General features: G+C 54.9%; 1 protein-coding gene across 5 annotated transcripts in view; it reads left to right on the forward strand.

The window, feature by feature from the left end:
* Positions 1–13085, forward strand: part of ZBTB16 (zinc finger and BTB domain containing 16) — a 188634-nt gene that overhangs the window by 1011 nt on the left and 174538 nt on the right. For 2 of the 5 annotated variants that reach the window (XM_042959571.1, XM_042959568.1), the window contains exon 2: positions 2769–4126. In XM_042959571.1, the coding sequence (XP_042815505.1) occupies positions 2859–4126 (1268 nt within the window). In that variant the 5' untranslated portion in view covers positions 2769–2858. Of the gene's footprint in view, positions 1–149; positions 181–1882; positions 1950–2768; positions 4127–13085 lie in introns of those variants that run through there. The other 3 variants (XM_042959570.1, XM_042959569.1, XM_042959572.1) reach the window with 3 other exon arrangements.

Here is a 13085-nt window from a genome sequence, read left to right on the forward strand (position 1 = left end):
TAGAAGTGGAGCCCCGGCTGTCAGCTTGGGCGCAGCTGCCTCCCCGACCCTTCCGCCCTAGGGCAGGGTCGGGGCGAGAGGTGGGGGGCAGAGCGTTCTGCGGAGGCTGAGGGCGCGAGCGGAGGGTTGGGGAACCGGAGGCTTTGTACGACCAGCGGCCGGCGGAGGAGCGGGGAGCCGGTGGGTGCTCATATGTATGCGGACCGGTGCGCGGGCGCGATAGGGTTGTGGTTTATTTGTGTTTATTCGCCCGCCGGCTGGGAAGCTAGGATCCGAGGAGTGGATCTGGAGGAGGAGGGGAGCAGGACTCGGATTCACTTGGGTTTTCTTTCTCTTTGAAAAACGTGGTGGGCTTTTTTCTGGATTGGACTTGACTCCCCACCCGTTTTGGGGGGGGGAGGGGCGGTCGTGGCGGAGTCCCAGAGGGTCTCCTGGGCTCCGGGCCCTCCTCGGCTCTCGGCAGGACCGGCCGTGGCACCGGAGCTCGCTGTGCGCCCAGCCGCGCTCGGTGGGTGCCTCGGCTCTGCACCTGATGCATTCGGGATGCGTTCCCCAACCTGGCGCGCCGGCGGCTCGCTCGCACAGCCTCTCGAACGCTCCCGCATGCGCTCGAAACGCGCACCGTCTCGCCCGCCCGCAGACCCACTGGAACACACGGACGCGCGGTGCGGCGACTCACTGGCCCGCTCCCCGGGACGCTCGCAGCGTGCCGGGGCTGGGCGCCCTGCCTGTCGCTGCCGGGGGTCACGGCCCTGGGGCGGAGAGGGAGGGCGGGCAGATCCCTTCTCGCCTTTCCTTCCACCACAACTCGCTGTCGGGCTTTTGTGCTTCCCCTTCGCGGCGGGGCGGGTCCGCCTCCTCGCGTTCTCGCCCAGGCGTCCAGCCCGCCCGGACTCTCGCCTTTCGTCCGGGTCTCTTTTGCTTTTCCTCCTCCTTAACCCGGCTCCTTTTTTTTTTTTTTTTTTTCCTCCCCTGCCGTCCGGCTCCCCGGGAAAAGTTGTTTCCCCAACTTTGCAGAAGTCGCTTCCAAGTCTCCGTGGGGGTGGCTGGGACTGGGGGCGTGTGAGAGCGGGATCGATCCCCAGAGCTCCTGCGGGTTAGCGCCGGCGTTCCCTCGCGCCGCCGCGCTGGGCGCTGCAGCCAGCGCCCGCACAACCGCGGGCGCCGAGCCATGGGTGGGGGTCGGCTGACCGAGAGCACCCCGATTGCTCGCAGGACTTAGGGCGCTTGCTTTGGGGAAGGAATTCGGGTGGCTCAGCTTCCATTCTTTCCATTGCCCGTCCTAGTTCTCCGAAGCCCTTAGGTCTGCAGGAAGGTGCACGGTGGCAAGGCGCCGGTGAGTGGCAGTTCCACTCTTGACGGCCTTACTCCCCACCCCATGGAGGGCAGCAAAAGCGTCTTTACTAGCCGTCTTGTTAACCCTTTCTGCGTGAGATTTCTGGCTCCGGAGCCAATAGGGCTCCTTTTGGGGGCGGAGGCAAACAGTGTTTGAAGAGCCAGGGAGAGCCTGTGCTGTGCTTCCAGTTGGTTTCACTGCAGTGTTGGCCTCGGCAAGGCATAGACTGAGGGACACCTGGATCTGGGTGAGGTCTTTCTAACACTTTTAGCCGGTTAGGGAGTCCCAGAGCCCTGTTACTGACCCAAAAGGAGGCTTTGGGAGAGGCCTTTGTCTCCCAGCCTGCGCTCTTTTCATACTGGTAGTAACTCACATAGTAGATGGTGGTGCCAGAATCACTTCTGGTGCCTTCATGCAGCGTCCAGCATCAATTGCTGTTCTGGGCACAGGACCTGGGAGTCTCTGGACACACTTGGAGTTCACGTACTTTGCACGTGCACTCCGGGCTATAGGGGTGCACATTTCCTATGATCTCTCTCTCTCTAGGTCTTTTGTGACCCATCTTCCTACGTTTTGTAGATCCTCTCGTCCCCTCGGCACCTGTGGGCAGGAGGTAGGTGCGGCATCTCTTATGAGTATGTGCACAGGCACAGTGCAGGTTTCGGATCGCATCTACAGTAGCTCTGAGGCACCTACGGGTGGAAGTAAGCCAGGCTAGTGTGGGGTGTGTGTGTTCCTGTTGTTGCCTAAGGAGGGGGTCGGGGTGGAGGTGTGTCTATCCCTTGCAGCCCTGAGAAGAGAGGAAGGGCAGAGGCCTACGAGGCATTGGCTGGCCGTGAGATGGGCCAGCAGAGAGCCCTTGCTTGCGGACTTGTGGGGGCCGGGACTATAGGCTGCCGGCTCCAGGTGGGCCTGTCCGTGTTCCTCCCGCTGCCACAGTGAGGCAGGATTTAGAAAAACTTTGTTTAGAAGATGAGGTTTACTGCACAGGGGGTTCAGAGTAAGATTGATCACTTTAGTTGGCCGAAGGAAGGGGTCAACCTCTGCACTGGGCACTTCCTCCTAATGCACATTGCCCATGTGCAGGAGCCCCTCGCTCTCCCATGCAAAGCAAGCCCAGGACTCCTAGGACTTCGTCTCAGCTCATCTAACAGATGTCACAGAGCAGCGAATGAAGCAGATGCTGTGGCAGAACCTGGTCTTTACCCTCTTCGTACCCGGGCTCGTAAAGGCAGATGTGCAGAGTTCTAGGAAGCTTTCTCCCCTTCTTTCCGTTAAATTCACCAAGGCTGTCTCATGGCCGGCGGGGGCGGGGGGGGGGGGCGGCTTATGGGTATTCTGTGTTGAGTTGTTACTTTGAAGGACGCTAACTAATCTGTGTTTCGTTCTCTGGTTTCTTTTCTCATCCCTCCACCCGCCCCGTCCCCTCCAGCCCTCTCGGTTGGCCCAGGAAACCCACCCAGCCCCGTCACGCAGAGCCAGGAAGGAAAGAGAGCCTCATGCCTGAGCCGAGGGGAGCACCATGGATCTGACAAAGATGGGCATGATCCAGCTGCAGAACCCCAGCCACCCCACGGGGCTCCTGTGCAAGGCCAACCAGATGCGTCTGGCCGGGACGCTGTGCGATGTGGTCATCATGGTGGACAGCCAGGAGTTCCATGCCCACCGGACCGTGCTGGCCTGCACCAGCAAGATGTTTGAGATCCTCTTCCACCGCAACAGCCAGCACTATACTCTGGACTTCCTCTCGCCAAAGACCTTCCAGCAGATTCTGGAGTATGCGTACACGGCCACACTGCAAGCCAAGGCGGAGGACCTGGATGACCTACTGTATGCAGCCGAGATCCTAGAGATCGAGTACCTGGAGGAGCAGTGCCTGAAGATCCTGGAGACCATCCAGGCCTCAGACGACAATGACACGGAGGCCACCATGGCGGACGGCGCGGCCGAGGAGGAGGAGGACCGCAAAGCTCGGTACCTCAAGAACATCTTCATCTCGAAGCATTCCAGCGAGGGGAGTGGGTACGCCAGCGTGGCTGCTCAGAGCCTCCCTGGACCCATGGTGGACCAGAGCCCTTCCGTCTCCAGCTCATTTGGTCTCTCGGCCATGAGTCCCACCAAGGCTGCGGTGGACAGTTTGATGACCATAGGACAGTCTCTCCTGCAGGGAACTCTTCAGCCTCCCGCAGGGCCTGAGGAGCCAGCTCTGGCCGGGGGTGGCAGGCACGGTGGGGTGGCCGAGGTGAAGACGGAGATGATGCAGGTGGATGAGGTGCCCGGCCAGGACAGCCCTGGGGCCACCGAGTCCAGCACGGTGGGCGCGGTCGGGGACAAGGTTGAGGAGAGGAGCAAAGAAGGGCCCGGGACCCCAACTCGCAGCAGCGTCATCACCAGCGCTCGGGAGCTGCATTATGGGCGCGAGGAGAGCGCCGAGCAGCTGCCGCCCCCGGTCGAGGCTGCCCAGGGCCCCCCCGGCCGACCGGAGCACCCTGCGCCCCCGGCCGAGAAACATCTGGGCATCTATTCTGTGTTGCCCAACCACAAGGCCGACGCCGTGCTGAGCATGCCGTCTTCAGTGACTTCTGGCCTCCACGTGCAGCCTGCCCTGGCCGTGTCCATGGACTTCAGCACCTACGGGGGGCTGCTGCCCCAGGGCTTCATCCAGAGGGAGCTGTTCAGCAAGCTGGGGGAGCTGGCTGTGGGCATGAAGTCGGAGAGCCGGACCATCGGGGAGCAGTGCAGTGTGTGTGGGGTGGAGCTTCCTGACAACGAGGCCGTGGAACAGCACAGGTAGGGCCCTCTGTAGCCCCGCATCCCGCAGCCCAGCCCCAGGCTTCTGGCTCCTGACACCCTGCCTTTGTGCCTTCGTGCCCAGCTACTCCCTAGCCCTGGGGCCTGGCCCCTTGTCCTCCGTGCTCTTTGTGAAAAGACACTTAGTTTCTAAGTCCCGGGGGCTGGGGGGATGGGGGGAGGGGGGGAGGGGAGGGGAGGGCACAGTCTCAAATGTGGTGAGAGGGGCCTTGGGTGTTTCCTAAGTGTTGGGGAACTGATGGGCCCAGACTCTTACTAGGCTCTTTCCTCTCCTTTTGCTTCCGGGCTCCTTTTTTGATTTTTCTCCTGTTGGGTCTGGTTCCCTTTGCCTGGAGTGACTGATAAACTGAAGGAAGAGGAGAAGTAGGATTGGGGGAGAAGGTCTCCCATGGCCTGGATCTGGCCATGTTGCTGGGTTTCAGGCACATAGGTCCCCAGGTCCCCAGACTGTGGTCCCCACAGCTCTGGAGTGTGGGGAGGGCACGGGGGCGGGGGCTGGATGCTACGTAAACCATGTGAGCCATGCCTGGTGAACGTTTCTCACCAGGGATGTTGTTTCCTTTCCCTGCTCATTCTCTGCCCTTTGCCAGCACATTTAGAGGGAGTTGATTTAAATTCAAGAGGGAAGGATGGGTATGAGAGTCTTGGTTTTGCAGCCACCCGTCTTACTCTTATCCCATCTCTGCTCACATTGAATGGAATGCGACTTCAGGCTAGCATTGGCTCCCCTCTGGCTCCTGTCACTTTCTCTATGAAATGACCATACGTTGAGCTTTTATGACCTGCCTGGTTCAATACTAAATGCTTTACGTGGAGTCACATTTTTGTTACAGCAGTCCTCTGAGGTGGGGATGTCCTTCTTTCACGTAGGAGGAGGCTAAGACCTTTTCCCAGAGTCACACAGAGTAAGAGACGGGGTTGGATTCAAATTCAGGTCTTAGCCTCCTTGTACTTTGCTGCCTCTTGGAGTCGCTCCGTGCTGAAGAGGGTAATGTCTACAGAACACAGGGTTTTGAGAATTGCTCATGAGTAGAGTAAACATGGGCAGGATCAGTAGTGGGTTTGGTTTTCACTTGCACCTGCTGTGATGATACATCCATCATTTTATCCTCTGGTCCCTGGGTCAGGTGAATGGTGTCAGGAAATCCAGTTTGGGGGTCATCCATGGTAACATTTCCTACACACCGTCTTGCCTGCTGTTTGGCTGATCTGGGGTGGATTCTTGAGCAACCGTCTTCCTCCACCCGTTCCTTGTTGCTCTGTTGCCCGTTCAGGTACGGGAGGGCATGTGAGTGAGAGGGTGTAGGGGCCGGGCAGGCACCTGGGGGTCAGCGATTACCCGACACCAGCCGGAACCTGCTCCCACGCCTCTGCTTGATCCGTGGCTCTGAGACCTACCTTGCGGAAAGTGCCGCTGAACTAACCGTAGCCGAGTTTTTCCGGTGGGTGCGAAAAATAACCACCGCTGAGTGTATCTTCTCGAAGCTTGCACCACCCAGAAATAGACCGAGGATGTGTTAGTGTCTGCTCAAACTTTCCTAGAGAGGAAACCCCCCTCCCCAAACTTGACCAGATAGATTTCTCATCTTCTCCGGATGTCGATTATTTCAGATAGGTGCGATGAGAAATGGGGTCTGGTGGAAAGTACTTATGGGTCTGGCTCTCCTCTGGCCCTGATGGCGTCTTTTTCTGGGAGGGCCACAGAAGATCCCACTCTCCCGGGAGGTCCGTCCAGGCTCCCATTCTGTGGCACCCTCTGTCCTCTTGGGGAGAGGCGGAGGCCTGGCTGTGTTACACTCGGCAGAGGGCGGGCTGTGGACCTAGCCACATCTCGCCGGGAGAGCGTGGGATAGTTATGTAACCTTTCCGAGTTTTGTTTTATTCTTAAAAATGGAGATGGTCTGCACAGCGTGGGGCTGAATTGACGAAGGAACATCTAGAAATCCCCCAGAGCAGTGAGTGACACTGTGTGCTGGTGATGGACCGACCTGCTGGTCCCCCATCTTGTTCAGGCCTCCACATAGCCTCCCTTGGCTTCTAGAATTCTAGAGTGTAGTATCCACAGTGCTGCCTTCCGCTGGGGCTGTGCTGGCCGCAAGGCGATGCAGAGAATGTCCCTGTCCCTGGGAACTTATGACGGCGAGGCACTGGTCCAGGGATCCTCAGCTGTGGGCTGCTGACATGGCAAATGGGCTTTTGACTGAGGGTGGAAAGTAAGTTGGTGCAGCCTGAGAAACGAGAGCTGAGGACAGTGCCCCGGGTGGAAAGCTGTGAGGACTGAAGAAAGCCGGAAGGGGAGAAAATGTTCCTGCGGCTTCTAGGCCCTTGCTCCCCCTAGCCGCCCGTTGGCTCCTGATGAGATGTACTTTGGGGGAGGCTTTTCCTCTCTCCCTCCAAGCTCCTGGGTGCGGGTGCTACTTTCCTGTTTCTCACAACCACTAGTACAAACAAAAGGAGGAGACAAAACAATGGGAGGGGGAGGTTTGGTTGGGAGGCTGTGCAATTGACTGGAAACATAGCAGTGATGAACGTGACAAAGTAGCAAGCGACAGGTTTGATTTTATTTTACTTTTAAGCCATAGACTGAAGTGTCGCTGAAGGTTGAGTACCCAGCAGTTACCTGTTGCCTGTGTGCTGCGGTGGTCGTGAAGGGCATGGAGAGGCAGGAGGTGGGGTGGGCCGGGAAGTGGTGCAGGAGGGAGAGAGCCTGGTGTGACTCCTGCCACTAGGTTCCCTCCGTCCCAGGCTGATGAGAGAGAGCCTGTTGGCGCGACTCGCGCAGACAGAACAGCGAAGTCGTAGTCCCTGCAATGGGTCCCTGCGCAGGCAGTATCCTCTGTAGTCACAGGCTGATGGAGAGACTGGACAAAGACACTCCTTCCGTAAATGAAATGGGGCTTACTTACCTGGAGGATCCAGAAGGGCAGCACGCCCAAAGACCAACAGCATTCTCCGGGCAGATTCAGGAGAAAGGTCTGGATACTACAACCTTCTCCACCGTGCTCACATCACAGGGGACGGTATCTGAGGGAGGCAGGGTCACAGCACGCTTCTGGAAGATTGGGATTGGCCTGCCCTCTATGTTCATCTCTCTCCTTTCTCTGTCTCTGAAAGGCTGGAGCTGTTCTGCGTGAAGGCTTATCTGGATCTGATGCAGGCATCAGCTCACCTGGGCCAGGTGCACCTACTCTTTCTCAGAGTTCTCTACCCGTGTTGATAAGATTACAGGGGGCAGTGTGGTTGCCTTAGGTGTGAACCCAGTCTTCATTCGTAGCCCTCAGCCTCCCCAGGCTCCCACAGCCTTGTCTGAATATGTTTCTGAATCGAGTGCTGCAGAATCAGACTGTGGGGTCTGGTTTGCCAGGGGCCTCTGGACCTTCTACAGCAGACCCTTAGACCAGCTAGAGGGGCTCTCTTGCACGTGCACAGAAGGAACTCCAGCCTGGGTCTCGAAGAGATGCTCAGGAAACACAAGAAGTGATCCCAGCCAGCTCCCTGGACTTGTGTGTGCAGCCCTTCCTGGAGGCTTCTTGGGGCCAGCTCTAGGGTGCATGAGCCACATAGCTGAGATGACAGATTTGGCCTGGCTCTTTGCCTCGGTCTGTCTCAGGTGACCAGTTGTTCTGTTTTCAGTGGTTGACCATGTGGAGGGCCAGCAGCTGTTGACCTTGGTTTCGGCCACTTTGGGGAGTTTAGCGGTTGCCTTTAACTCTTGGTCGCCTTTCATCCTTCTGCCGGTGCTTCAGGCACCTCTGAGGTCACACCAAACTCTGCTGGTGACGCAGCCGTAATACTAACCGTGTCTTTTATCAGCTGTAGCACTTTCTTCTTTGCAAAGCACTTTTAATGACTTTCTCAGCCCCACAGCCTCCCCCTAAGCGGGTACAGGTCCGTCATTCCATATCTGTGAATGTAAAGTCGGAGAAGCCCTGAAAGCTGAAAGGTTTTGTGCAACTCATTTAGTGGCAAAACCTGATCTGAACCGATGTGAGGCTATATTTATCCCACCTACTTTGAATATTCATATGTTTTGCTGCAAAAATATTAATGTGTTTGATTACAGAATGCTTCCCTAGACTCCTCTGGGACTGGCGAATACCATAGGACCCGTAGTACTTTTCTGAAATCTGAACAGTTTGGATTTCTGAAGCACCCAAGGGTTTTGGGTAATCTAGTGGGACTGTGGACCATTTTCAGCCCCAACTTGCAGACGAGGAAACTGAGCTTTGGAGCCAGTAAGTGACTTGGCCACGGTCACGAAGCTATAAATGGATAGAGCCAGGAGCCCAACTGGCCTTCTGATTCCCAGTCCTGGGTACTTTGCGCCAGGCCATATAAGCACATGGGCATTGCCGTTCTGGGTCAGATCCATCTGACCTAGTCTCTGGGTGCCAACACCATCCCGAAGATACCACCGTCGGAGGCTGTGGCCATCTTTCTTGACGTCGATCCTAAAGGTCAGGCAGAGCCCGACTTCTCTGAGTAGCTATTTATGGTGGTTCTGTCATTCACAGATTTGCCCCAATCCTTTCCGAATCCATTTCTATTTCCAGGAAGTGGCCTTTTGGGGCATGATGAATGACTTAGCGATTATAACCTCCTGTACTCTTGGAGGTCTTCCTTTGGAGAAGTCGTTAGCTGTGAAGTTCGGAGGATGGCAGGAGGCTTCGTGGCGTTGTGTGGGGCTGGGGCGTGGACCGGGCCTCTAGCCTCTGTTCCACGGGTTTTGGCCGTGAGACCACTGTTGGTCTCTCTCTCATCTGGAGGCTCATCCCTTGGTTTGTAGAACTAGGTGCTTGGATGAGCTCTTTCTGGATTGTTGAGTTCTGCCCCTTCCATGCGTACTCACTCACATTCTCGTGAAGTCCTTTTGGCTGATTGAATTTTGCTCTGTTTTGGAATCTGGGTTGGCAGTCAGCCAGCTGAAATAGGCGGGGGTCTCTTTGATTTGATTCTGTCCGCCCTTTGTTTTTTAAAACTTTTACTCGCGTAGGGTTGCGGAGTCGTCTGGGATCTAGATGGCACTCTGGGAAATTTTGAAGACGATTTCTTCTGTTTTATTTCCAGTGGAGGGAAGTGACTGCGTCTTTCGTCTCCGTGCGAAAAGTCCCATTTACGTTTGCTGTCACTGTTGGAGGGAGCTGCTAATTGCTGGAGGGAGAGGAAGAGTGTTCAGCTCAGCGACACGTTTTCCTTCTGCTTGTTCTAGGAACTCTATTTATGAATCTTTAAAATAGTGATTATCCTAAACCGTTAAAATCAAACTCCATTCACAACTCTTTCCTTTCTTGCTAATTCAGGAGGCAAACGTTTCCAATCAGTTTTAATTTTTTTTTTTAAATAAATGACTTTAAAACCAGTCTATCTGAAAGCCCAAGGGTGAGAGCTAAGAATCTTGATAAATGAATGCAGGTGTGCCTCAGTGTGCCTGTTGGAGGGTTCCAGAACATTCCTCAATAACAGAAGGTGTTCTCAGGTTCTGTTTCAGCAGCATTAGGTGGAAGCCGTGACTCAATGGCAGTTATTTTGGTAGAAAGAAAAATTGACCATAGCAACCTCACTGCCTTACCCTCTGATGTTTTACTCATGGTGAATGTGCATTTTGAGCAAATCAGACTTATCTGGGCCAGAATCCTGATTTTACCGCTCACCAGCTGTGTGACCGTGGTGATGTTACCTAACCTCTCTGTGCCTATTTGCTCCCTGGTAAGAGGGGAATAACGACAGAACCTGTCCACTGGGTTGTTACAAGGATTAATCAGCAAATACACGTCAAATGCAAGGAACGGTAGCACGAAGTAAGTGTTCCCTACATGTTTGCTGTTGTGTTTTTATTGCTGTTGTTGTGAAACGGGGCACACAGGCAGTGCAGGGTAGGAACTGTGTTTGTGTTGGGCCATGTCCTGTTTTCCCCCCGAGGCATTTGATTAAAAACTGCGGCTCAGACACCATGTGGGGCTGACGACCGTGAGCTCGTGCATTCCCCCCACCCCCAGAAGCTGATCTCCTTGTACCCTGGTGGCCAGGGTACTCTTTGTCCCATTGACCTGAGGCCTGATGAGTCATTCCAGTTCTCATTTAAATTTAGCTGGGCAGCACTCCACCGGCCTCAGTTCCAATTGCCAGGCAGGCTCACCCAGTACCCGAGAGCCCGTGCGTGTGGCCCGCCGAGCACATCGCTGTGGTCGAGGCACAGACGAGGAGCACAGGCTCCAGTTTACTGAGGGAAGTCTGGGCTTGCGGTGGCCGGGCCTTCCAGAGCTCCTCCCTGACCCCACTGCCAGTGCAGGATGCTTCTGATGGTGGGTTTGACAAACGGCATTTTCGGGGCTTGGTACTTACCAGGTTCTGTGCTCAGAGCATTCAGAGGCAGACTCTCACATGCTCTGGCTGCCTTGTAAAGGGGACATTAGTTGTGAATTCCCTGATGGGCAAAGGGAAGCACGAGAGGTCAATGGATGTGTCCGTGGTGGGGCCAGGGCTTGTGCTCAGGGCTTTGAGCTTCACTGTTTTTCCTATAATGTCCTGCTTGGACCGGCAGCCCCTGATGGAATCAGAAGGGAAGGAGGGATCAGGAAGGACCGGGTCCGTGTTTCCTGCAGTCGGTGACCAGGGGGCTCATCGCTCGGTCCCCTCTGGTGGCTCGCGAGGAGGAAAGTAGCGAGGGGGCTGTTTACTTCAGAGGGTTCAGGTCTTCGGGGGTTGGGGCCACACAAGTGCCAGGAGAACTTCATCCTGCATCATCTCTTACCGACCCGGAGAGACCAGCTTCTGGTGATGGGGGCCCTTTATGCTGACTCAAAAAACAGAAAATGGGAGAGAAAAAGAAACCCACTTACAAAAATAAAAATTCCATGCTGTTAATTTCATGCCAGCATAATCAGAAATTCCCCTTTCTACTGTTTCCCCTTAAAAGCCCCAGTGTCCTTATTATGCTGGCTCAGTCTGGAAAAACTATGGTTGGGTTTTGCCTACGTGAGGGTTATCTCTGCAGCTGCAAGCAGGGGACTCGGTACTTTATTGTCAGTATGGAAACTTCGGCTGGAAACTCGCCAGAACCTGCTCGATTCTAAATTTCTAGCTGGCTGTCGACTCTGATCTCAAGACTCCCATTTCCTTCGGCAGGAATGGATTGTGTCCAGCTTTGCAGTAGGAGGAACCCAAGTTAGCTAGGAGGAAGGACTTCCCGAAAGAGTGGGGGCATCCCTGGTCACAGAAATTTTGATGAAGAGGAGAAATTGTGGGCCAGTTAGAATTGTTTCTTAGACTTCTCCCCACTTTTGGGCCATTTACTATTTTTAGTAATTAAAAGAAAATGTTTTAAATGTTTATTTATCTATTTTTGAGAGGGGGCGAGGGAGCAGAGAGAGAGGGAGAGAGAATCCCAAGCAGGCTTTGTGCTGTCTGTGCAGATCCTGACGCGAGGCTCGGTCTCGTGAACCCTGAGATCGTGGCCTGAGCTGAAATCCAGAGTTGGATGCTTAACCGACTGAGCCACCCAGGTGCCTCTGGCCATTTTTTATTTTTAAGTTATTATTCCTTTATTCTAAGTCTATTTATTTATTTAAGTAATCTCTGTACCCAACATGGGACTCAAACTCATGACCCCAAGATCAAGAGTTGCACACTCGCTTTTCTGACTGAGCCAGCCAGGTGCCCCTTTTGGGCCGTTTCGATTCCGCAGAAATCATAAGTAAGGACTGGGTGTTACACGTACACAGGTCACCACCACCACGCATGTCAAGAGCAAGACAGACACACTGCCAGACCGTCGTGTTTGTAGGGGACAAGGTGTGACATCAGGTAGACGTGGGTGTGAAGGTTGGTGCTACCTTGTGAATTTGGACAGATGAATTCACCTGTCCAAATCATCACGCTCTTCTCCTCTGAAGTGAGCTTAGTCCTTTACCTCCCAGTGCGGTTTTAAACATGTTAAACGAGGTACCAGGTAACATAAAGCACGCAGCAGGGACTCCCATGTGGGGCCGCCTCCCTGCTTCCCACTTCTTTTGTGACCCCAGCCTGACAAGGGGGCCGCTCTCTCGCTGAGCCCCCTGCCACCCTGGCCCAGTGTCTGCTTCTAAGTGGATTAGCTGAGGGTTGTGATCTTAATGCCATTAAACGTGTTGGCACGACTCTCTTTGCCATAGTGAGAAGCAGATGTGGCTGACCGTAACGGCCCTCGATGATCCATCAGGCCTGGAGTGCGGGGCGTGGGGAACATTATTAGTGTTAATTTGGGGGAGTCTTTTATGGTAGCTGGGGGAAACGCGGAGGGCTTGTTTGAAACGTATTTATTTTAGCCGTTGAGCAGGTTAGATGCTGTCGGGGTCTACTGTGGCTCCACCGTCCCCTCTCCCCAACCCTTTCTTGAAATAAGGCCCCTCCCCAACCCCGAAGGCCGGGCCTGATTACTTCCAGAGTTGGAGAGACAACTTAGCAGGCTCTTGTTTCTTGCCGATGTACCTTATTAGTAGCACCTGGCATCATAACCCACTAATGGGAACCAGCACTCTCCTCCTGCGTGGCCAGTGACAAGTAGCCCTGTCAGCCGGAGCTCGCCGTGCGAGGAAGTTCCTATTAGCTTTATGGTCAGGAGAACTTGTCCTGTTCAGGAAATGAATGTTGCCGCTAAAGGTCCGCGGCCCTGACCCTGGCTGCGTAACCTGTGCGGGCCGGGGAGACCCTGCTCAGGATGCTTGGGATTTCAGCCCCTCTCTGGTTCTTGTCATATGTAAAGAGGGAATCATTGTGGTATGTTGCAGCCTTGAACTTTTGATTTATTCAGTGAGGACGACTTAACCGTTTCCATGCCTGGATGGCTGTGCAGTGTCAGAGCTGAGCGTGTGCCTCTGTGGGTGTGTGGAGCCTGGGGGTGGGTGGAGGAGAGACCCCCATGCACGGCTGTGCCCGGGAGGGGGGATTTCAGGGGACGATG

The sequence above is a fragment of the Panthera tigris genome, chromosome D1, assembly GCF_018350195.1.
Source record: "Panthera tigris isolate Pti1 chromosome D1, P.tigris_Pti1_mat1.1, whole genome shotgun sequence".
Taxonomy (NCBI): domain Eukaryota; kingdom Metazoa; phylum Chordata; class Mammalia; order Carnivora; family Felidae; genus Panthera; species Panthera tigris.